Source organism: Gossypium raimondii, chromosome 7 (genome assembly GCF_025698545.1).
Source record: "Gossypium raimondii isolate GPD5lz chromosome 7, ASM2569854v1, whole genome shotgun sequence".
Classification (NCBI taxonomy): domain Eukaryota; kingdom Viridiplantae; phylum Streptophyta; class Magnoliopsida; order Malvales; family Malvaceae; genus Gossypium; species Gossypium raimondii.
This window is the reverse complement of record NC_068571.1, coordinates 11730122-11755958: the sequence shown is the minus strand read 5'-3', so window position 1 is coordinate 11755958 and position 25837 is coordinate 11730122. Positions and strand designations below refer to the sequence as shown.

Genomic DNA, 25837 nt, shown 5'->3' with positions numbered 1-25837 from the left:
GTTTATCAGCTTGAGTTACTTTCGGAGTGGAAACGCATTCATAACGTATTTCACGTGTCTATGTTGAGATGATACCGATCTAATCCTTCACACGTGGTTCTAGTGGGGGAGATTAAGTTAAGCCCAGATTTGTTTTTTGAGGAGTACCAATACAGATTTCGGATCATGAGGTTAAAGTTTTGAAAAGAAAGACCATTCTTTTAGTTAAGGTGCTTTGGCGAAATAATGGTTCTAAGGAAGCCACTTGGGAGCTTGAGAACTTGATGCATCAGTAGTATCCTCATCTTTTTAGCTGGATAAATTTTGAGGTCGAATCTTTTAGGAGGGGAGGGTTAACGCCCCAAATTCTTGAACTTTTAATTGTGTATGAGTGTTAAGTAATTTGATTTGGTAAGGTGGTTAAGTCCTTGAAAGTATGCTTAGGGTCCTAAGTTCGATTCCCTTATTTTAGATTTTTCTATTAAATTTTGGCTTTATGTTAAGCTCGAGCCTTATGGCTTAAATGGTTTTCTTTGTTGGGTTGTGACAATGATGAGCATAGTGGTTCAGTGGTAAGGTTTCAGTTTACTTATTGGTCCTATGTTCGATTCATGGGTTGCGCAAGAGTATATTCAATTTGAACTTTAGTAGAGTTAAAGGGTTAGAATTCTTTTGAAATAAGGTGTTTGGATATATTTTATTTTTTAAAAAATAAATCCCATAATCCCTATTTTCCGTCACCATTTTCACCCGTCTAACTTTTCTCTCACTTTCATGTTTCTTTCCTTCTCTTTGGTTGTTTTGCTTCTTTATTTTCTTTTGTTCTTTTTCATTTTTCCCTCTTTCTTTCTTGTGCCTTGTTCTTGTTTGTTTCTGTCTCGTACTTTAGTGGAAAATATTATGTGGAGTCGATTGTTGGGATGTAATTCGAGCACGTGTAAGTAATGTCATATCAATTTTCTGGTATTTGGGTTGTAAATCGTTCTTCGTTTCAAGGTAGGGGTTTTGCTAGTATTTACTTTCATTCTTGGTTGTGACAAATATTTTTTTTGTTTTGGTTAAGAGAAGGAATCGAAGATCAACATCTTCCAATGGAGTAGGTGTAACGACCCGATAGTTAGAGGTGTCAGAAAGTGTATTTCTGGGACTTCGTTTCTACAAAATGGACCCGTAAATATTTAATAAAAATATTTACGGAGTCATATTAGAGGCAAACTACATTTTAAGTAAGCAATTTTCTTGAATTAAGAGTTATTAAGATACAGGGACTAAATCGCATAAGGGTTAAAAGTTAGATCATAGATTGAAATAAATAAAATGGACTAAAGTAGCAATTATACCATTCAATAAATGGTTATGTATATGCGGCTAGTCATGGGTTAAATAGTATGCATGTAATAGTGATGTTAATAATAATAGTAATAATGATGACAAATTAAATAAAAATAAAATAAAAGAAATAAGAAAGTGGGAAGGAATAGAATGAAGGCATGCAAATTAAAAGAAAAGAAAGAAAGAAGAGAAGAAGCAACCAACAACATTAAGGGTTTCTAACTTTCCAACTTCAATTGGTTAGTCAATTTAGTCCATTTTTTTCTAATTTTTATGTTTTTGGACTCCCGGTACTTAGAGCTAACCGACCCATGTTATAATTTTTAGTACTATTTAATATTTTAGATGTTTTCATTGTTGAATAGTTTAAGTACTAGGGGTTAAATTGATAGATTTTTAAGTTAGAAGTAGAAAAGGATTAAATTGTAGTATTAATTGTTAATTTTAGTAACAGGATAAAATTGTAATAAATTTGAAATTAAAGGGTAGAATTGAAAATAGGGAGCTAAATTTAGCTTAGAGTGAAATTAGTATAAAAATATAAAGTTAAATGTGGAGATTAAAATTAGTCTCAGTTTAAGGACTAAATTGAGTAATAAACAAAATATAATAGAAAATTTGAAATTCTTGTGAATTGAGTGGTATGTTATTAATTTATTTAAATTATTTTATCCCGTAACAAACATCATTCCAAAATCCTCGAGTAAAAAGGGGAAAGACAAGGTCGGCATCAAGTAGTTAAGAGTATACGGTTTGTGTTTCTATAATCATGTACTAGAACATGTGGAATCTAGTGGATGTGAATAAAGAATGAGCAAAATTATATTATTGAATTGAAACATATGTTCATAACATTACTTGTTGCATTCTTACATTTCAATTACTCATATTAATTTTAAATTGTATTATAGAAATACCATCGAGTTATACTCCGTGTACGATTTTGTTTTTCGTACATAGGTTAGGTACAATTCAGCTTACTGTCAACTCAGCATCCAACAAGAAATCCCGGACTCAAGTGTGGTGATGTTTAAATTTGTAATGGCATGTACCTAGGAGATCTTTTGGTTGATGTTGTTGATAGTGTGATAATATTTTGTGGCTATTTGTATATATGGTTGTGGTTGAGGCTATGTTTTGGCATGATAGCCTAGCTTAACGTGTTGATATATGTTTTAGCTTAAATCTTGGTAGCCTAAGTAGCTAAAGGTTAGTTCAACTTTGGCAATTTCGGTATGAATGAAGTTCTGAATGATTGGTGATTTGTTAATATGTTTGAAGATATAAAATGTGGTACCAATGAGGGTACATTGGTTAGGCACTTAAAATGGTTATTTTGGCTTGTTTTGAGCATGTTTAATTCTATTTTGAATAGGTTAAATGACTGGTGAATTGGTTGCTTAGTGTTCAAGTAACCACAATTTGGTAAACTCGAGTTTTAAGGTACATTTAGGTATACGCGGCCTAGGACTTGGCCCGTCACACTGGCTATGTGTCACACACTGGAAACACACACAGGCGTATGCCCTGAACATGTTGTAAAGTAGTATAGGAGCAATTTCCACACGACCTTGTGAGATTAATTCGAGAGGTACATGGTCCAGGTACACGAGTGTGTAGGATAGTCACACGCTCATGTCAAGAGCCATACGGTCTAGCACACGGTCTGTGACATGGCCGTGTGACCCAAGTCAGTGAGTCACACGGGCAGAGACAGAGGCTGGGACAAGGCCGTGTGTCCTAACTTCGAAAGTCACACGGTCTTGGGCATTCCACACGGCTTGCCACACGGCCGTGTGACCCCTATTTTTGGTATTTTTTAGAGTTGCCCTAAACTTTTAGAATTGTTTCAAATTAGTCCCTATCTATTTATAGACTATTTTTAGGGTCCCGTAGACTCGTATTAAGGATTGTACTAGTAATTTTCACTCTGATTTAGAATGATATAGCAAACCTAAGCTAAGTGAAGTAGATCATTCTACTAATATAATCAAAGGTAGTAGTCAGAGTATGGTCTAATACTCTGATGCTAATAATTGAAATAGTCTTGTTATGTATCCAACTTCTAGCTTTCAAGAGGGGATAAATATTGTTAAGAGTGTACACAGTGGAAGACCAAGTTTAGCATTGCATAGCATGATTCATTATTCGATTGTATAAGACTTTAGTATGAAAGTATTAGATTGTCATGATCTGCCCCTGTGTAATAAATGATAATAGTTAGCTTGCACCATTGCTTATGATGTAATTAATTTTTTTGATTTGTTAGTAATGCTAGTGACCCTAATTCAATGATGGAGAGGGGTTAGTGGTGTTACAGTAGGTCTTATTTTGGTGCTATTCTTTGAGTGGTAAGCATTCGTTTTCGATTTGGAGGCTCCAATTTTTAGTAATTATACGTTATTTTGGAGGAATATTTTTTGTGGTTAATTCGTATGTTTTATAGGTAAATTTTAGGATTCTTGAGTTCCCAATAGTGTGGTTAATCAATTACGTAATTAGGTGTGCGAAATCAAACCCAAAACTCGATTAAGACTCTATTAAATCACGAAACTGGGCTAGTTTTCAAAATTGCCCAGCGTCACACGACCATGTGTGCAGGCCGTGTGACTAACTGTGTGTCGCCACACGGTCGTGTGTGTTTAAACAGGCCGTGTGGGTAGGTCATGTGTGGCACATGTTAACTCTTGAAGAGAGTTATATTTTATGCCTTTTGACCTAGTTAATTGTTTGTACTTAAGTACATCTAGTTGCATTTTAGGACATTTCGTTAGTATTTTTAGCAATACAGTAGAACTTTGGTTGCGTTTAAATATTAGGTGCTTTTAATTACTCGTGAAAAGGTTGTGTTTTGTGGTATTGGGAGGTGCAGGATGAGGAACAAGAAATAAATTAGTGAAGTTTTGTCGGGGGAAAAGGGTGGTCAGATTGCCAACTCGTATGTCGTGGCAATGTTGGGAAGGTGTCCAGTCAGCATTCAGCACATATCAGTTTCAACCTAACTCTACTTGTACTAGATAAATCTGCCTAGAAAAGAGGAGAAGATAAATTTTGGGCTGTGGGAATTATCTTGAAAAAGAAAAAAAATCAATTTAAAAAGAAGCGCAAAGGAGGAAACCCTAGGAGCAGAACAAGAGGGAGGAATCCTTAGGCAAGAATAGAGGGTAGCAGTTGAGCAATGACGGGAAGATGAAGACGAAAGCAGTCACTCTCACCATTGCAGGACACTGTGCTAAAGGAGTGTGAACTTGACACGCAAAAGTTGTCTTCCCAAAGTCTTTCGTATTTCTTACTTTGTTCTTCCGTGAATTGAATGATGAAAATGGTGTTGGATGTTGTTTTGAATTTTATGTGCCAACCCATGAGTTAAATCTCATCGGGTTGGAATTCCATGATGAAACTTTTATTTTTTTGATGGTTGAAGCATAGATCTGAACTATTTTACTGTTTCATTCAATTGTGTTATTCTTTAAAATGTATGTGAGCAATCCCTAGACATAGTCGACTGTGCAGCATACCCTTAAACTAATTTAATTCTGAAAAGGTTAGATTTGTTAGACTGTGGTTGAATGATATAAGCAAGTACTCAACAAATACTTGTAGTAGACTCTAGACATAGAGTAGCGTTCATATAGAAGGTAAACAATACATGCTACCATATTAAAATCCCATAGACATGGGCAAGGTAAGTTGAGGTTTATGCTCACAAAAGAAGACGACCATTTTAGAACTCTTCTAAGCAGTAAACTGAGTATGATTTTACCGAGGCATTATTGATAGTAAGAGTAGATTCTTAGTAATCTCGACCTTCCAAATCAACATCATATATCATTTATTCTTTGTCGTCGTATCTTTACCGTATCATTCTTAGTTATTTACTTGATCGTTTATATAATATTCCCATAGTAATTCTCATAATTGCCATTACATTTCTACTCTCATTTTGCCATAACATTTTCAAGTATTCATTAATTCCACATAGTGCACACATCATTATTCCTTTAATTGTCACTGCATACTTACCATAGCTTTATTATAGCATTAATCACATTTTATTATAATAACTTGACCACTTTTGTGCCTCAATTTAATCCTCGTGGAAACGATACTCACTCACCACTTTATTACTTGATTCGACGTGTATACTTGGAAAAATCACATATTAGTTCACATGCGACAACACACAACCATGTGAGATTTTGGCAAACCGTGTGGTAGGTCGTGTGGACAGCACAGGCTAGCTTTTTGGATCATGTAGGCCCATTTGGCCAATTTTGGGGCTCGATTAGGGGCTATTTAAGGGACTCAAAATTTGGGTCTGAAAGCATTGCATAGGGCCAAAAAAGCGTTTGTTTTAGTGTGTAATAATATATGGATAAGCTTAGGAGGTATGATAAATAGGATATGTTACAATTAAACCATATGCTAGGTGTAATCTATATGAAAGTATGTGTGTATGCATGCCATATGATATATGATATATGTATGTATGATATTTGATTAAGATATGCATATGTTTTGGGGGGTGGGATATGATATAATGAAGGAAGTGCTATGTGGCAGTTTATACTACAATTATGGCGGCTAGATTGCAAATTTATGTATGGCAGCTCTGTTGCAGATATATGAGTGGCACACTGCCGCATATTGGTTTGAATGGTTGGATGGACTCTTATAATCCTATATGGTGTTATTGACTGGACAGAGATGGTGTGTAGTGGATAGGGGTAGGACATGATACGATATGATATAATATATTACAATACATTATGATATGATAAAATATACTTTGATTTGAATTTTGATATGCTATGAGCAAATTTGATGTTTATATTTACTTGTATGGAAATTATGGGCCAAATCACACACTGAGCTTTAAGCTCATGCCTTTTCCTTGCTTTATTTCAGGTGATCCTCCTACTTAGGATTTGACGGTGACTCTGGATCTCGAATTTCATGTTTTTGACTTAAGTATTATGGACTTTCTTTTGTTTAATATGGACGTTTAGGACTTTCTTTGGTTTTATGGACTTTCAGACATTTTAAGTTTTTTTTGGAACGTTAGGATTATTTTGTATGTATTTCGCTAAAGTTTTTAACTTTTAGTGATGCTTAACTTAATATAACTAAAAGTGAACCATAAATTTAAAATCGATATGCTATAAGGTTTTCCGCTGCAAAATTAATTGAAATTTTCTAAGATGATTTATCTCACAAATGAGGCAAGTTAAATATGTTTTGGTAAATTTACAAATAGGACTTTCTTCAACGTACTCACGAGTTTCAAAAAAATATAATAAATTGGTTCGTTTTCAAGAAGTTGGATTTTCTTTAAGTGGAAGTGAATTTTCTCTAGAAAATTAAGTGTTTGTGCTTTCACGTATAGTGTAACCTCCACAATCTGACCTTAACGTCTAGGTCGGGTTTGGGGTTTTACAAATTCTATCCAAGTAAACTTCAATAACTCACCTTGAATACCATATATTGCAAAATTACATACACATGCAAAAAATTAATTGTTCTCGAATCATAGAAATACGAACCGAAATTTTTGAACTATTCGTCGATTACTTAATTGTACTAACCAATTTGTTGATTAAAGGCTTGAAGGCGCAAAAATGGTGGTCTTATTCCATTTTATTTCTTTGGATGGATGGAGAAGATACATTTATTCTCCATCCACTCAAAATTTTCTTTTTATACTTAGTTTTAAGTTTAATTAGGTTAATTAATCATGGTTTATGCAAATTAAACTAACATTTGCTTAATTAATTAGCTATTAACTATACCAACCACTACTTCATAACTAAACATTGTCTAATTACTTTTTTGGACCTTTGATTAATTACAATTTAAGCCCTCAAGCCATTTTCTATTTAAAAATCTGTAGCGATTGGACTTTACAATTTAGTCCCTAGGCCCTTATTTAATCACAATTTTGGCTAAATTGATTATCCAAATTTCAATTCATCTATATAATAACTCTGTAGTTATTAAATATTTACGGGTTTGACTTATGAAAACAGGGTCCCGAAACCGCCTTTTTCGACACCATTGAAAATCGGGTCATTACAAAGGTTTTCAAAATTATACCAATGGTCAAACCAGTCAAGGCATCAGTTCTCGATTTCATTGGTTCATCTGAAACAATCAAATAAATTATTACAAAAATCATAAATATAAAATATTTAAAAAATTGAGAAATTTGGTTCAACCATTGTTTTTAACTTAGTCCAACCGATTTGTATTGATTTTCAAGTCAATCGTTTCAAACTCTATTTTTAGACCAGTACCTTGGTTGATTCCCTATCTGACTAGTCCAATTTTGAAAACACTAGGTTTGATCAACAAAAGAACTTTTTCGATCAAGTCATGTCAAGCAACCAGGCAGTGAAGTTTGAAAACAGAAATAATCTCCAACGTCTCGACTTTAGGATGGTGAATTTCGAGCACTGATGGCATAAAAGAAGAAGAAAGGGAAAATTAGAAAAAAAATAAAGAGATTGAGAAATAATGTAAAAAGAAAAGAAAAGAATTAAAAACTTATCTTTTTATTTTTATATGATAAGACCCCTATTATTGGCTAAATTTTTTTTAACAGATATAACATTTTGGTGTAAAATGGGTAGCGAAAATTAGTTTAGGTACCACTTGTGACCAAAAAATGTTTAGGTGCCAAATTAAGAAAAATGGTATAATTTAGGTACTAATTTGTAGGTTAAGCTTTTAAAGAAAATAGACTTAACAATTTGATTAGTAAATGTATCAACTTAAAAAAAATTTAGATACCACTTGTGACAAAAAAATTAATTACCAATAGAAAAAGTATAATTTAAAAATCAAATTGTGGTTTAAATATTTTAAAATCACAATATTAATAGATAAAAAAAAAGTTGAAGCAGACACTCAAAAGAGTAACTTAACAAAAGTTTCCTTCGTTTATGTGCAGGCAAATGGATAGTAAAAAGTTAATATTTAAATAAAATATATAAGTATTAATATTTAAATATTTTTTATATTTTTATTTTGAAATAGTAAAATGGGTATTAAAGTTTACCTGAACCCAATCCATAAGGTTTTAGTAAGAATTTTTAAATTTTGGGTAAATTATAAAAAGTCACCCAATTATTAGTGTATTTATGTTTTGGTCATCCATGTTTAAAAATATCTATTTTATTCACTAACATTATTTAATTTTAATATTTTGATGGCATTTTTATTAGCATAATAATAAATTTAGCTCTCCAATGTTTACAAACTCTATCATTTAGTCTTAAATCTAAAACTTGAATAAATTTATCCCTCAACATTGCATATTTTTGTCAATTCAATCTTAATTCTTAAAATAAAAATAAAAATAATTTAAAATTTTATTGTCTATAAAATACATACAAAATTATAAAAATATTTATAAATAAATGAATATCTATTGTTCTCATTTTCTAAAATGAATTTTATTTATTAAAATAATAATTGTATAAATAACATAATAATAATATTACAAATAAAACCATTTAAGGGGAAAACCATTAACCTTTTTTTCAACATTAAGGACAACTGATTTTAAAGTTGGGTAAAAAACTACACCTTGAGGTTGTTGTCCAGAATGGGTTTGTTCCATTTGAGGTTGTGCTTGAGGGCGAGTATGATTGGGGATATATAGGTGAGGATGGAGTCTTGGAGACCTAGTAGGTGGAAGGCCATGCCAATAGCTCTACAAGCCACTCCCTAGTTCGATGCCACGATGGTGGAGGATGCGAAAATTAAGAAATTTGAAGGGTTATTGATGCCAATGGTTGTGGGCGAAGGCAGTGCCCAATGCTCAACAAATTTGACTAGTATTAAGGAGTAATGCTAGATGTATAATTAAATTTATTACTTATTTTAATAAATAAATTTCATGTTTAAAAAAATAAAAAAGGTAATCATTTATTTATAATTTTGTATGAATTTTTATAAAATTATATGTATTTTTATTGAAAATGATTTTTTTGTTATGAATATCTTATTAAGTGAATGTCCATTAAGATCAAGATAAGTTTTGATATACTTTAAATTCTAATAGTAATTAAAAGTTGATCTCTACTTCATTTATACTTCTTATGCCTATAAATAGATATTTTGGAGAAGCTTTGTAAATATTCCGATTGATCAATAAAATACGCTCTCTCTCTTTGCTCTCCCATTCTCTTTGTTCTTTATTCTCTGCCTTTTATTTTATAACAAGTTATCAGCACGATTCTTTTTACTTTATAATACGATCAGTCCAAATCTACTGCTCAAGTTGTTGTCAATTGCCTTCTAGAGCTATTGCAATTTCAGTCTTCAATTAAGGCTTGTGCACTATGGGTAATCATTAAATTAACCACTCAGATCTCAGGTATATTTTACTATGATTTATTTATTTTATCATGTTTATTATAATTGGAGACTAATCATGACAACATGAATAGATAGATTTTGATTTGAAATCTACGCATGTTTGCGATGGTGATTATAAAATAAAGAATCTATTGGGACAATTATAAGTTCGTCCTAGTAAATCTATTGCATTCCCTGAAGTGATTGCAAGCACAAAAGAAAATAAAAACCACTATTATTTCAATATTTGGTAGTACAAAATTAGTCGAAAGCTCTAGAAGAGCTAATATATTGATATCTTGTGATGGTTAATCCATTGCTTTTAAAAGATATTCGTAATGGATCTCATATGGAGATTGTGAATGAGGAAAAAATTATATTTCATATGAATCAAAAGAGGATTGAATTATCGATTACTCATGTTATTAAATTGAATTGACTGTGACTATATTTGTGATATTCTTTTTTCATCATCCCTATTAAGGGATTGAAAGCAAAATATTTGATTGTGAAATATCTACTTATGAGCAGCAGAATATAGTAATTCTAAAGCTCATTATGATTGGATATACCTGAAGTTGCAAGTTTTTTTTTAAAACTATGAGTAAACTCGACAGTATTCAGAATAAGTTCTCAATTAAAATTACGTGAAAAATATTACCTATGAGAACTTGGAAGAAAGAAAACTTATGTATGAAAAGTCTTTGGTTATGTACCTATTGTACACCTAGAAAATAAGAGTCACTCTTAAAGTTTGCTACTAATAAATTTTTTTTGTTGGATATTTCAAGATTTTGGCATGTTCCCTGAAGTGAATATTGCATATAATTGTTCGAAAATTATATTTTGTTGACTTAGTGGCATTATAAACTTCACATTGACTTAGACATTTCCAGTAATAAATGTCGCAATAGTATTTATATGTGGATACAAAGTAAAAGGAATGACAAAGTACATGTCAGAATGGGCCTGCTGGTCTAGTGGTTAAGTGGAGTGCTAATGTTGCAAGAGGTCTGGAGTTCGAGTCCCTACATGGGAAAAGGGAATAATTTTTGCTCTTTTTTTCAGCAAGAGGTTGTTTTGACTAGGTTTCTGAGTAGTAGTGGCGAGGTGGGGGGTGTTGGAGTGATTTTAGGAGGAAAATATGGGATTGGAGTGTTGGAGTGATTTTAGAAGGAAAATATGGGACTGTGGAGTTATCCTAATTTGGTGGACTGATAATTTTAGCTCTCACTTCTCTTTCTACCAATTTCGGTCATTTGGCATATTTTTTTTTCCTTTTTTCTTTTTGCTCCACCGTTTTTCTTTTCTTTTCTTCCCAATTTTCTGTCGTTTTTCCTCCCTCAACTCCCCATTGTTGCTGTCGAAATTTCAATTGGTATTCTTTCTTCCTCTTTCACTTGCGTTTTTCTAGTCTATTGTTCGAGATTGCATATCGTTGTGTTGTGCATGGTTGGTAAGCTTGGAACTATTTTAGACTATTAATTCTTTTGCTTATTAATTGATTAAGAGGAGTTTCAGTTGGTTTTAGGTGTTAATCGAGAGGCTGAACAGTGGTCTTCAACGATTTAAATGTTTAGGATCTCTGTTGATTAACCAAAGGTAAGGTTTTTTTTATGATTATAGTTTGGTATACCTCACCGAATTTTGATTAATTATCGATTAAAAGTAACTGATTAGATGGTTACTTTCTGTTTTGATAGTAAGGAATTGGGTGAACTGGGGCTGTTATAGCATTGATTTGTAGTTGGATCGTTGAAGTGTTGAGGGTAAGTGAGTTTTTGTATAATCGTTGATGTTGTCTATTTGACTACCGCTTTTCAATTGTGATTAAATCTGTTCTAAACTCTAGTTGACGTTTTAGGGTGATGGAGTGATAGTGGTGGCGTTAGCATCAAAAACGTTTCAGGTGTGTAATCACATCACTGAAAACACTAGTCGACAAAAAATTGAATAATGGGACCACCTACGCCACACGTACGGGGGACCGCTCATGTGGTAGGCCGTGTAACCGAACACGGATGTGTGATCCATGAGGCTGGCCATGTGCGATTCATCGGCCAGGCCGAGTTGGGCCATGTGGGACTCATGCGCGCGTGGGCCAACACGGGTGAACCACACATGCGTTTGGAAATTATTGGGCCAAGGACATTTTGGGTCGTGTGGGCCACATGAGAATGTGGGCCTACATGGGCATGCAACATGGGCCTGTGGGTCTATTTTCATTGTTTGACTGCTAAGGCTGCACAGGTCACCCAAGTCAACTGTGAACTTATTGTAGGGTTGGTAAGGTTACCTAGACCCCTAATTGATTGAAATGATTGAAAGATTGTTATATGCCTATATGAGATAAATATGTATATCTGTATGTTGAGCATGCTATATACATTATACTGATTATACATGATACCATGACATGACTGTATGATGCATTGCATTGGGTTGGGGATTGATATTGATTGGAGGAAGTGTGTTGAAAGGCGTCAAGCCTCACTTACTGGCAGCTCAGCTGCAACTACTGCCTAGTGCCGCATTCGGTACTATTTGGAGTGTAAGGTTGTGTGGGTTAATTATATCCCCACATGGAGTGTAGGGTTGGACGGAGATGGTGTGTAGAGGCTGGTTGGGTAGGATTTTATAATTGCATAACTGTCACTGTTACTGTACTGTGATAGGCTAAGGCCCTAATGCTTACTGATACTAAAATGGGCTTAGGCCTAAACTGATACTGATACTGAAAAGGGCTTAGGCCCAAACTGAGATTATTTGTTATTGGCTGTTTGTTTGCATGGGGATTACACATTGAGTTTACGTAAACTCACCCCTTCTGTTTAATCTGTATAGGTAATCTCCAGACATAGGCGAATCGATGCGGTGGAGGACTCAGCGGTAGCCACACGACTCCTTTTTTCTATTTGATACTTATTTACGATTTTAAGTTTTATTTTGGGGTATTTTTCTGTAATAATGGCCTCTATAGATTTTTACCTAAAATTTGGATGTTATACTGTTTTTTGGTTATATCTACTAGAAGAAGGTAAAACTCGGGTTTTCAAAAGAGATGAATATTTTATCAAAATACCACGCATACGCAAACTATTTTAAAAGCTTCCACAAAGTATAGCGTTTTGGAAATGAATCACAATTTGAGAATTTATGAAAGATAATGATTAGTTCTAAACGAAAAATTATTTTAGCAATGATACGGTTTTCAAATGCACTATCATGTGACATCGCCAGATTCAGCCTGTAATAGCCTGGTTTAGATTCTAGTTAGACAGTGGTTTCGAGACAACAAATTCGAGTCAAAAAATATTTTAATATTATTTTTTGTGTTTATAGTATGTGAATTGATATGTGTGAAATTTTTGTGATTTAATTTATTCGTTTGTGTGCTTAATTTGTGAAAAGGGTTAAATCGCATAAAAAGTAAAAGTGGCATTCTCATTGTTAATATGCTAATTTGTTATGATTTGATTTATGGGAAGTCCTTAAAAGGTTATTGTGCCATTATAAAGTTGGTGGACATTTATGTCCATGATTTAAATGACTTAAATTATTGCTTTATTTAGGTTAAAATAGTAAAAAGGTTAATAACATTAAATTAAATAAAATCAAACATAAAAAAGAGGCCATGCATGTTCATTTTATTTGGCCGAAAGTTGAGAAAGGAAAATAAGCTCTTGAGCTTTCAAGTATTCAGCACTTTGGAGCCAAAAATTTGGTATGTTGTTCGATATTTGATAATTTTTTACGTTTTTGATATCGTTGCTTCGTATTCTAGCTAGCCCGTGTACTAATTTTTGAATTGGTTGATGAATTTGTGAGTTGCCATTGATGATAGCTTGATTTTTTTGTTGCTTAATGATGAAAAATAAATATTTGTTGATAGATTATTAAATTTTGTTAAGTAATTTTTGATAAAAATTCAAATTAGGGATTAATTATGAAAATGAGAAATTGAGGGGCTAAAATGTGAAACAAATGAAATATGTGGGCCTATATGAGCTAAAGGAATATTCGGTCAAGCTATGATGTTGTCAAATTTTGAATATTTTGTGTTTTGTGAAATAGGGACTAAATTGTGAAAAATGTGAAATATTAGGGGTTAAATTGCAATTTGCCCATTTTTTATTTTTGGAATAAATTTGAATGAAATGTGTTATTAAATAGCTAAATTTGAATTTATTTAGATCAAGAACAAAAGAAAACGAAATTAGAACGGTGGAAGTCGAAAGTGGTCGAGTAGTCGATTCTGTCCGCTTGTCTTCATCCGAGGTAAGTTCGTAAGTAAATTATTAAATTTAAATTTACTGTATTTATTTTATGTATAGCTGAATCTAAATGTGTATGTGTACCCTATGGTGTCGAATTGTATTTGACAAATGATGATTAATTACGAGTTTTTAATTGATTGATTTATGACATTTGAAAGTCATACGAACTAAAGAAATGCTGAAAAGTTACATCGTGTAAGACCACGTCTAGGGCGTTGGCCTCGGTTTGAGATTTATGTGTAAGACCATGTCTGGGAGATTGACGTCGTATATGATTACGTGTAAGACCCTGCCTGGGACAGTGGCATCGTTGTTTGATTAGATGTAAGATCACATCTGGGACGTTGGCATTGTATGAGTTTTTTGAGCCGATCGAGTATCATTTCTCTGAATCCGGAAGGTATAAGGGGAAATCATATGTTAAAACTGAATGTGAGTTTGAGTTAAACAATTCAGGTATGTTTAAGTTATACGAAATTGAAAGTAAAGGTAGATAGTATATATATAACATGAAAAGATGTATTAATCGTATAAAAATGATTATATATGTATGTGTACATGAATAGTATAATTCGGCCTACTGGTGTAATTTTTATTAGTTCTTTGAAAATTATGTGCTTACAACTTATTAAGCTATTTAAGCTTACTGTGTGCTTGTTCATTCATTATTGTTTTATAGATTTTGGAATCTTGTTACAAGTTCGAGAGTCGTTAAGGAAGTCCGTCACACTATCGATCTCTACCTCGGTATTTTAAAATTTTAAAATTTTAAACATATGTCATGTATAGGCTAGTATTTATCTTGTTTAGTCATAAAGTGTGTATATATAATTAGCCATGCGAAAATGGCTTAATCTTGATATTTATACTTATGTGTTCGGTTATGGTAATAGTATATTATGAAAATATATTTCATGGTATTTATATATGTGTGGTATTTGATTATATAGATTAGTTATAATGTTAAGCTTGTGCATTATGGCGGAGTTTGAACCTATTATGAAAGTAGGTTATTGGTATATGTATATGTATGAGATGTGAAAATAATTTTTGAATGGTGGATAGTTGTATAATTTAGTTTAGTAATGTAGTAATGATAGATATGTAATAGATAAGCATGCATATATTATATAGGTTTAGATAAATGAATTTTAGGTATAGTTCATGATGAAATTGACATGATTTATTTTAGAGGTTAATTGTGATGATTGAATATGTGGTTAAGGGATTGGCTATGTGTACGAAAGTTTTAAGTATGTGATTTAGGTGTACTTAAAGTATTATATATATTCGAAATTGTTCAAAATAGCATGGTCTCTTGCATAAAATTGTAATAAAAAATGTATGATTTGGTGTTATAATTTGAGGTATAATTATCTTGGAGATAGTTTGGGAGTTAGTATATAATGTGTATGCAAATTCGGATAGTCAGTAGTGAAAATAAATGTATAAACTAGTAATGTAATCACTTAAGGTTGGTTTACTATGAATAGGTTCATGAGGGTATGATATGTTTCAATATGAGTGATTGAAGTTTGCTCAAAATATTGTGGATATATGCGCATAACCTCATGATGAGTGAAGTGGTAAATTTGGCCTTACTGTAATGGTTATATATATGGTATGGCTTGATTATGGAATTTGTAAATGAAGTATACTATGATTTGTAGTACGTGTTATAATTTGGTTTATATTAATTAGGTAAATCGAGTGTAAGACTATGATGATTAAAATTTCATACTTGTCCACTTGTTGAGGTTGTTTAGGCCGAATATGTTGGGTTTATATGCTGTGTGATATTGCATAGTAGTATAATTTGTATGGTATAAGTTTTATAAATAAAAGCAAATGAGATGAATTTAGGAGTTTTAAGCTCCAAATTTTGAATGGGATAAATGTATTGATGTGGTTAATTTACGAAACATGAATTGTAATAAATGCCTGTTATGAGCTGTGATTTGTTCGGTAATGCCTCATAACCCTAACTCGGTAACAGATACGGGTTAAGGGTGCTACACAGCCATAACGTCCAAGCCGATTTTGAAGTATTACATTTAGTGGTATCAGAGCCAGGTTGCAAAACTCGGCTGTAGATTTGGGTTTTAAAATTTTGGTTTTAAAGCACTAATTTCTAAATGATTTGAAACATTTTTATTGAATGTGTGGTACACCAAGTCTCCGGAGCCGATCTTGTAAGTTCTCTGAAGCCTTTATGAGTTTTAAACTGAAACTAATTTGATACTGAAACTACTATAGATAGTACAAACTGAGACTACTATAAGTAGGTTGTACGGAAAACACTCAGGTTAGTGTATACTGATACCGTAGTAAAATCGGTAAACACTGATAGACACCGCATCGTACAAAAACAAACGTTACACTTTTGATACTATTTACATAAAATTTCTATTAATAAACACTAGAATTGTAAACTGATGCATAAAATTGTAAATATAGATTAACGTGAATAGACAATGAGCACAAGAGATACTCGCGAACGGGGAACAAGAGGCCGTGGTAGAGGCGGTAGAGGTGCTCGAGCTGGGTCCTCATCTTCTGGCAACTTGCCTAATTTGGATACAAGTGAGACACCAGCTTCACCTGTGACTGAGACTGAGTCTCATGATCAAGCGGCTGGGGACAACGTAGTATCCCAAGCCATGTTAAGAATTCTAGAGAGGGTTGCTGGGCCCAATACTGGAGTTGGAGGCCACGGGTCGGTTACGGAACGACTCCGGTGTAATGGAGCTGAGCTTTTCAGGGGTATTGCTGGAGTTGCCCCTAATGTGGCAGAATACTGGATTGAGGCCATAGAGAAGATTATGGACGACCTGGACTGCACTCCTGAGCAGAAGTTAAATGGAGCAGTATCGCTGCTACGTGATGAGGCGTATCAGTGGTGGCTTACTGTTAAGGAGGGCACTCAACCCATTGATAGAACTGGGAGTTCTTTAAGACCACTTTCCAAGGTAAATATGGGGGGGCTAGCTATGTGGATGCCCGTTGGAGAGAGTTCTTGAATTTGACTCAGGAGGATAGATCAATGGTCGAGTATGAGGCTGAGTTTTTATGATTGAGCCACTATGCGTGTGGTATGATGGCGACTAAGTACAAGCGATGTGTTCGCTTCGAGGATCGTCTCCAGGTTGATAAGACGAAGATCACCGAGGAAGTAAAACGCACTGAGTGCCAGACCAGTGACAGAGAGAGAGGTAGGAATAAGAGGGATTCAAAGCCCTCAAGTTCTGTTCAGAGGCCTAAGAAAAAAGCCAGAGTTGATGGGCCGGTCAGATTTGTGGCTCCTATTGCTGCTACTGGACAGCCGTGGTGTACGGCCTGTGGTAGACGCCATCAGGGCGAAGGTTGGAAAAAAACTAGGGCATGTTTGAGGTGTGGTTCTCTAGAGCACCGTATTAGAGAGTGTCCATGGAGGTCCGATCAGATGCAAGCTCGAGGTAATAATACTACAAGCCACCAAGAGTAGTTCATCAACCACTGAGAGGTCGGGGTCAGACCAGAGGTGGTAATGGTTTGGGCCGTGGTCAGAGAGTACCAAGCAGAGGTACTGGACATACTGAGGCAAGGCAGCTGGCTCTATTTTATGCTGCTCGTCGCCGAGAGGATGGAGATGCTTCGGACATCATTGCGGGTATGTTCTTTATTTATAATGCATCATATACTGCACTGATAAATATAGGATCCACTCACTTTTATATAGATTGTACCGTATTTGAAAACTTGGGTATACTGCCTGAGAGCACTACGAGTGAGGTCACTATACTAAGTCCGTTGGGGAAGTCAATAAGGGTTAACAAACTATTTAGAGATGTTCCTCTAGAGGTTCAAAGAGCTATCTTTTTGGCTAATCTGATGGAACTGGATTTTAGGTAATTTGATCTGATATTGGGAATTGATTGGTTGGTTAAACATCGAGTAAGCTTAGATTGTGCCATGAAAAGGGTTGTACTGAGAACTGAGGAGGATAGAGAGGTAGTCGTAATTGGGGAACGTCAGAACTACTTATCGAGCGTGATTTCTGCATTGAGGGCTAAAAAGTTGGTTCGTAAGGGATATGAGGCATATCTAGCTTACATTTGTGTTTCAGATTCTAGGGATTCTTCAGTTAAGGGTATCAGGACGGTTAAGGACTTTTCGGATGTTTTTTCTTGAAGAGCTACCGGGGTTACCTCCAAATCGTGAAGTAGATTTTAGGATTGAGATCCTTCCTGGTACAGCTCCAGTTTCCATCGCCCCTTATAGAATGGCACCAAAAGAGCTTGTGGAGCTTAAGACCCAGATTCAAGAGTTACTAGATCATGGGTTCATCTGTCCTAATGTGTCTCCGCGGGGAGCACCAGTATTGTTTGTGAAAAAGAAGGATGGATCCATGCGTATGTGTATTGACTAACGTAAATTGAATAAGCTGACCATCAATAATAAGTACCCCCTACCGAGGATAAGTGATCTTTTGACCAGTTCCGAAGGGCTTCAATTTTCTCCAAGATTGATATTTGATCAGGATATCATCAGTTGAGGGTTAAGGAGATTGATGTATACAAGACAGCATTTAGGACTCGATACAGTCATTACGAGTTCCTAGTAATGCCATTTGAGCTAGCGAATGCACCAGCAGCTTTTATGGATCTGATGAACCGAGTGTTCCAGCCCTATCTAGATCAGTTCGTAGTGGTATTTATTAATGATATACTGGTGTATTCAAAAACTGAGGATGAACACGATGAACACCTCAGAGTGGTTCTACAGATTCTGCGACAGAAACAACTGTACTCCAAATTCAGTAAATGTGAGTTCTGGTTTCGTGAAGTAACATTTTTGGGACATGTGTTTCTACTGAGGGGACTAGATTCGATCCTCGAAAGATTGAGGCTGTCTTGGATTAGAAGCAGCCTAAGACTGTATCTAAGATCCGTAGTTTTCTGGGATTGACATGGGATTATCGATGATTTGTGGAGGGGTTTTCTCTGATTGCTGCACCCTTGACTAAGCTGCTACGTAAGGGTGTGACGTTTAACTGGAGTGACGCGCAACAAGAGAGCTTTGAAAAGCTCAAGACTGTACTAACGGAGGCCCCTGTTCTAATACAACCAGAGTCTGAAAAGGAGTTTACTATTTACAGCGACGCATCACATGTTAGTTTAGGATGTGTGTTAATGCAAGAGGGTAAGGTGGTAGCGTACGTGTCTCATCAGCTTAAGACTCATGAGGTGAATTATCTGACGCATGACTTGGAGTTGGTCAAGTGGGATTCGCACTAAAAATCTGGAGGCATTACTTGTATGGTGAGAAGTGTGGAGCCTCAACTACCTCCTCACTCGGAAGGAGCTGAATCTTAGGTAGCGTAGATGGATTGAGCTAATTAAAGACTACGAATGCACTATTGAATATCAACCTGGTAAAGCTAATATGGTGGCCGACGCACTGAGCCGTAAAGCTATGGCTGACCTGATGGTGATGTTTGCTCGCCTCAGTTTATTTGATGATGGTAGTCTGCTGGCCAAACTTCAAGTTAAACCAACATGGATAGAGCAAATTAAGAGTAAACAGATAGAGGATGATAGGTTGGGTTTTCGTTTTCAACAGGTTGAGAGTGGGAATACTGAAGGTTTTAGACTGAATAGCGAAGGGGTGCTCTGTTTTCATGGAAGAATCTGTGTACCAAAATATACTGAATTGAGGCAGCCTATTCTGAGAGAGTTGCCTAGTAGCCCTTATGCTATGAATTCGGGCAGAAATAAGATGTACCATGACCTTCTTGAGTTATACTGGTGGCCAGGTTTTAAGCAAGAGGTTACCGAATTTGTGGCTAAGTGTCTGACATGCCAGCAGGTTAAGGCTGAACATTAGTTACCTTCGAGATTGTTGCAGCTAGTCAAGATTCCGCTTTAGAAGTCGGAGAGAATGACTATAGACTTCATTAGTGGGTTACCCCTCACACCTACCAAGAAGAATTCAGTATAGGTCATCGTGGATCGATTGACCAAATCTACCCATTTCATATCGGTTCATACCGACTACTTTCTGTAGAAGCTGGCTAAACTGTATGTGTCTGAGATAGTGAGACTGCATGGGTACCAATTTCAATAATATCTTATAGGGATCTTCGCTTCACGTCTCGATTCTAGAAGAAGTTACATGAAGCTCTGGGTACAAGATTGGACTTCATTACTGCGTTCCATCCTCAGACTGATGGTCAGTCAGAAAGGGTGATTTAGATATTGGAGGATATGTTGAGAAGTTGTGTGATTGACTTCCGAGGCAGTTGGGAGGATTACCTGCCGCTAGCAGAATTTGCGTATAACAACAGCTATCAGTCTAGCATTCAGATGGCACCCTACAAGGCATTATATGGTCGTAGGTGTCACACACCTTTATGTTGGACTGAGTTGGGCGAGCAGCGTGTCCTTGGTCTTGAGCTAGTTTCTGATACCGAGGATAAAGTTAGGTGGATTCTAGACCAACTGAGAGCGGCATCTGATAGGCAGAAGCCCTACGCCGACCTGAAGCGTAGAGAGATTGAGTTTTCAGTGGGGGACTTCGTTTTTCTCAAGGTCTCACCGTGGAAGAAGGTACTGAGATTTGGTCGCAAGGTCTCACCGTGTGCTTAAGCGAGTAGGACCAGTTGCTTACCAGTTGGAATTACCTCCGGAATTGGATCAGATTCACAACGTGTTTCACGTGTCTATGTTGAGGCGCTACTGCTCTGATCACACACATATTATTCTAGTAGAGGACATTGAGGTTAGACCAGATCTAACTTTTGAGGAGGAGCCAGTTCAGATATTGGAGCGAGATGTAAAGGTTCTAAGAAGAAAATCTATCCCATTTGTTAAAGTTTTTCGGCGTAATCATAGCTCTGAGGAGGCCATGTGGGAGCCTAAGGATGCGATGCGACAACAGTATCCTCATCTGTTTTGATAGGTAAAATTTCGAGGTCGAAATTTTCTTTTAGCGGGTAGAGTTGTAACACCTTAAAAATCCTATATACATCTATTTTTGTGTGTTTGTGACACAAATATATGTCTACTTCAGTGGTTATGTGTAACACCCCAAACCCGACCTAAACATTAGAGCCGAATCTGGTAATGTCACATTGTAACACCCCTTACCCGTATTCTACGCTGGAATAAGGTACGATGCATTAGCAAAATAAATACACTTATAAACATACTAAACCGAGTTATAAAATTTCATCCAAATTTAAAACTTTCAAATTATTATCCTCGAGTCGCTAGTTAGGGTTTACGTGGCTCAATACATACCCATTCATATGCTTAATATATCCGTTAAATCAATCCAATATTGAAGAATCCACTTTAAGTCAGAATCAATATTAATCACAATCATAAATCTTTTCATGTTATTTTCATATATCACTAACTGAACCTCGAATGTCAATTTACGAATATGTAATTCACTAACACATTCTGGTATACACAATGTTTAATTGATGAAATCATTTAATTGAGCTAAATTTCATATTCACTCCAAATTTTCTTCTATATCCATAAATGCTTTCACTTACCATTTACCTAACCAATTTCTCGAACCAAGTTATCACACAACAATAATACATCACCTGTGCTTCATGAATTCAATGTTCGAATCTTATCACCATCAAATCCATGTCATTCGAATACTTAAAGTTTATTCAAGCATATATTATTACGTTTCATATACTAAGCATATTTCAAAATTACGAATACACAATCAATTCATTTGTCATTTATTTGACTATCAAATTAATCTCAAAATTCATAACATTCCATTACTTAAGATATACCATAAAACACTGCTTTAACATAACCTAGCATCATGGCCGAATTTTCAGTATGCTATTTGTTCCCCTTTTTCTGAATCACATAGCAAAATATTACAAATATGTATATATTTGAATACTATAATTATGCATCAACTTACCAACATGAGTTAATTCATGAGCCACTCATGACATCATTTCATGCCAAATATACCACACGCATATGCTATGAAACTTTATTTTCTCTAATGAGCTTACCATGACCAATAACACACCAATATAAGCATCACTCCTATTTCAACATTTATCGATTATAATCAGACATTTAACCAATTATACACAATTCATTCATATACTTTATTGTCCTCCTCCTCCTCTCCATCCCACATCCTTTATGTATATAACATGCTTAAATAGCATCATACATAATTTCACTATTCACTTATATTTAAATTCAAAGTTGTCTAGTCGAGTTATAGTCACTACATTATTTTTCTCCAGAGCTACAGAACTCCAAATTAAGTTCCGTTAATTTTCCCTGAAACTAAACTCACATATCTTCTTACCATAAATATTTCATAATTTTTGGCTTAGCCAATTAGTACAGTTTATTCTTTAATGTCACCCATGTTTCACTGTTCAACATCTCTGACCTCTCTTCACTAAAAATGAATTATCTCATTGTACAGAATTCAAATGATATTTTTGTTTGTTTCCTTTGAAAATAAACTCATAAAAGATTCTAAGAATATAAATTATAACTCATAATTATTTTTAAAATTTTAATTATTTTCTAAAGTCGAGCAGGGATTTCAAATAAATCCGACCCTACCTCACTAAAATTCAAATATCTCAAAATATATAACTATTTTTCTTGCTCTATTTTTTATGTAAAAATAGACTCATTAAGCTTTTATTTCATATCTTATTAACTCTCTAATTAAATTTCTACCATTTTGGTGATTTTCAAAATCACACTATTATTCTTGTCCAAAACTGTTTTGTTGCTAATTTTACTTTTCATAATTTCACTTTTTCACTTTCAATCATTACGCAATTCAATTCCACACATATATTCATCATTCAATCACACTTAATCGTTGCATGATCTCATGTATTTTCACTTAGTCAATTTCCCGATGAACACTTCGGAACAATAACAGATACACGGTGGATTTAGCACACAGCAACCACCCTTTGTAATCAATAATATCCGGTGGGATCAGCACATAGCAACCACCTTATAATTAATGATACCGGTTCACATAGTAGCCTGTACATAGTACTACACATGTGACCATCACTATCCGGTACACGTAGTAGCCTGCACATAGTACTACACACGTGATCGAAGCTATACGGTACACATAGTAGCCTGCACATAGTACTACACATGCAACCTATCATTCTGGTAGACATAGTACCCTGCACATAGTACTACACATGTGACCATCACTTTCACTTTCACATAGTGGCCTACACACAGTCCATGCCACACATGTGATCATTTCTGTCACTTTATTCGTATCACTTTTTATTCCTAATGTTCAATCGGGAAATTTCTCACTTTTTCTCATTTTTTCTTTTTCACTAATCAAAGTCAATTCCTTGTATTTCTTGACTTATAATAACACATTTAACTTATTTAACACTCACATTATTCAATCCAGTCCAAAAATCACATTTTGGAAAAATTACATTTTGCCCCTAAAGTTCCACAAAATTACGATTTTTCCCCTAAGCTCAGAAATTAAACTTTATTTCTTTTTATTATGTTTTATGACATGCTGAACATTTTTCCCTTCTATGGAAGCATCAAATTCTCACTCTAACACTTACTTATGAACATTAGGTATTTTTACCGATTATGTTAATTTAATCGTTTTCACTTAAAATTGGCTAACAAAAGTTATTTAACATAATTTTAAGCTTCATATTCTACCATAAAACATCAAAATAAACACATTTCACCTATGAGTATTTTTCCAAATATGAACCCTAGGTTAAATTATTGCTAGAAGAAGCTAAATCAAGTTACTAGGACTCTAAAAACGTAAAAAAAACATTAAAAACGGGGCTTGGAATCACTTACTTTGGAGATTGGAAGCTTGAAAACCCTAAATATGGCTTCCCCCTTGCAGATTTCGTTCACCATGGAGAAGATGGACAAATTTTTGGCTATTTTAGCCTTTTTAATTCTTTTAATTACTAAATGACCAAAATGCCCCCAACTTAAAAATTTCCTATTTCACCTATCTCTTATCCATTTTTATCCAAAATGTTAACCAATGGTCTAATTACCATTTAAGGACCTCCAATTTAAAGTTTCATAACAATTGGACACTTCTAACATGTAGAACTCAACTTTTTCACTTTTTACAATTTAGTCCTTTTAGCTAAATTGAGTGCCCAAACGTCGAAATTTTTGAACGAAATTTTCATGAAATCATTCCATGAAATTGTAGACCATAAAAATATAATAAAAATAAAATTTTCCTTGTCAAATTTTTGGTCCAGAAACCGCTGTTCCAACTAGGCCTAAAATCGGGCTATTACATTATGTGTTCTAGGAGTGTCTAGGAAGTATTGGGTTCAAGCCTTGACTTAGGAAAAAAAAATTTTTAATTGAACAAACCTCTATCTCTAAATAGTAGGCTTATAAATAAATATTGGTGAAATATGTCAAAATGGGCCAACTGGTCTAGTGGTTAAGTGGAGTGTTAATGTTGCAAGAGGTCTGGAGTTCGAGTCCCTGCATGGGCAAAGGGGATAATTTTTGCTCTCTGACTAGCTTTTACATCAAAGGAAAATATGGGATTGGAGTGTTGGAGTTATTTTAGGAGGAAAATATGAATTGTGGAGTTATCCGAATTTGGTGGACTGATAATTTCAGCTCTCACTTCTCTTTCTCACAATTTCGGTCATTTGGCATAGTTTTTTTTCCTCTTTTCTTTTTGCTCCACCATTTTCTTTTTCTTTTCTTCCCTATTTTCTGTCATTTTTCCTCCCTCAACTCCTCATTGTTGCTGCCGAAATTTTAATTGGTATTTTTTTCCTCTTTCACTTGCGTTTTTCTATTCTATTGTTCGAGATTGCATATCGTTATGTTGTGCATGGTTGGTAAGCTTGGAACTATTTTTAGACTATCGATTCTTTTGCTTATTAATTGATTAAGAGGGGTTTCGGTTGGTTTTAGGTGTTAATCAAGAGGCTAAATAGTGGTCTTCAACGATTTAAGTGTTTAGGATCTCTGTTGATTAACCGAAGGTAAGGTTTCTATTATGATTATAGTTTGGTATACCTCACCAAATTTTGATTAATTATCGATTAAAAGTAACTAATTAGAGGGTTACTTTCTTCTTTGACAGCAAGGAATTAGGTGGACTGGGGCTGTTATAGCATTGATTTGTAGTTGGATCGTTGAAGTGTTAAGGGTAAAAGAGTTTTTGTATAACCGTTGATTTTGTCTATTTGACTACCGCTTTTCGTTTGTGATTAAATCTGTTCTAAACTCTAGTTGACGTTTTAGGGTGCTAGAGTGATCGTGGTGGCGTTAGCATAAAAAACGTTTCAGGTGTGTAATCACGTCACTAAAAATGCTAGTCGGCAAAAAGCTGAATAATGGGACTAGCTACGCCGCACGTGCACGGGAGCGATATGTGGTAGGCCCTGTAACCGAACACGGACGTGTGATCGATGAGGCTAACCATGTGCGATTCATGGGCTGAGCCGAGTTGGGCCATGTGGGCCTCATGGGCATGTGGGCCCACATGGGTGAACTACACATATGTTTTGAATTTATTGGGCCAAGGACATTTTGGGCCGTGTGGGCCACATGAGCGTGTGGGCCTACATGGGAATGCAACATGGGCCTATGGGCCCATTTTCACTGTTTGACTGCTAAGGTGTACGGGTCGCCCAAGTCGACTATGAACCACTGTAGGGTCGGTAAGGTTACCATGACACGTAATTGACTGAAATGATTGAAAGATTGTTATATGCCTATATGAGATAGATATGTATGTTTGTATGTTGAGCATGATATATACATTATACTGATTATACATGATACCATGACATGACTGTATGATGAATTGCATTGGGTTGGGGA

At 34.9% G+C, this 25837-nt stretch overlaps 2 protein-coding genes across 2 annotated transcripts; both read left to right on the top strand.

Moving 5' to 3' along the window:
- The first annotated feature begins 19373 nt into the window (after nt 1-19373).
- On the top strand, nt 19374-19814 carry LOC128042495 (uncharacterized). The gene has a single exon (XM_052633845.1). It carries the CDS (start codon nt 19374-19376, stop codon nt 19812-19814), a length of 441 nt encoding a protein of 146 aa, XP_052489805.1.
- Nucleotides 19815-20194: 380 nt separating this feature from the next.
- Nucleotides 20195-20885, top strand: LOC128042494 (uncharacterized). The gene is made up of 2 exons (XM_052633844.1): nt 20195-20536; nt 20628-20885. Exons 1-2 carry the CDS (start codon nt 20195-20197, stop codon nt 20883-20885), a joined length of 600 nt encoding a protein of 199 aa, XP_052489804.1.
- The last annotated feature ends 4952 nt before the right edge of the window (nt 20886-25837 follow it).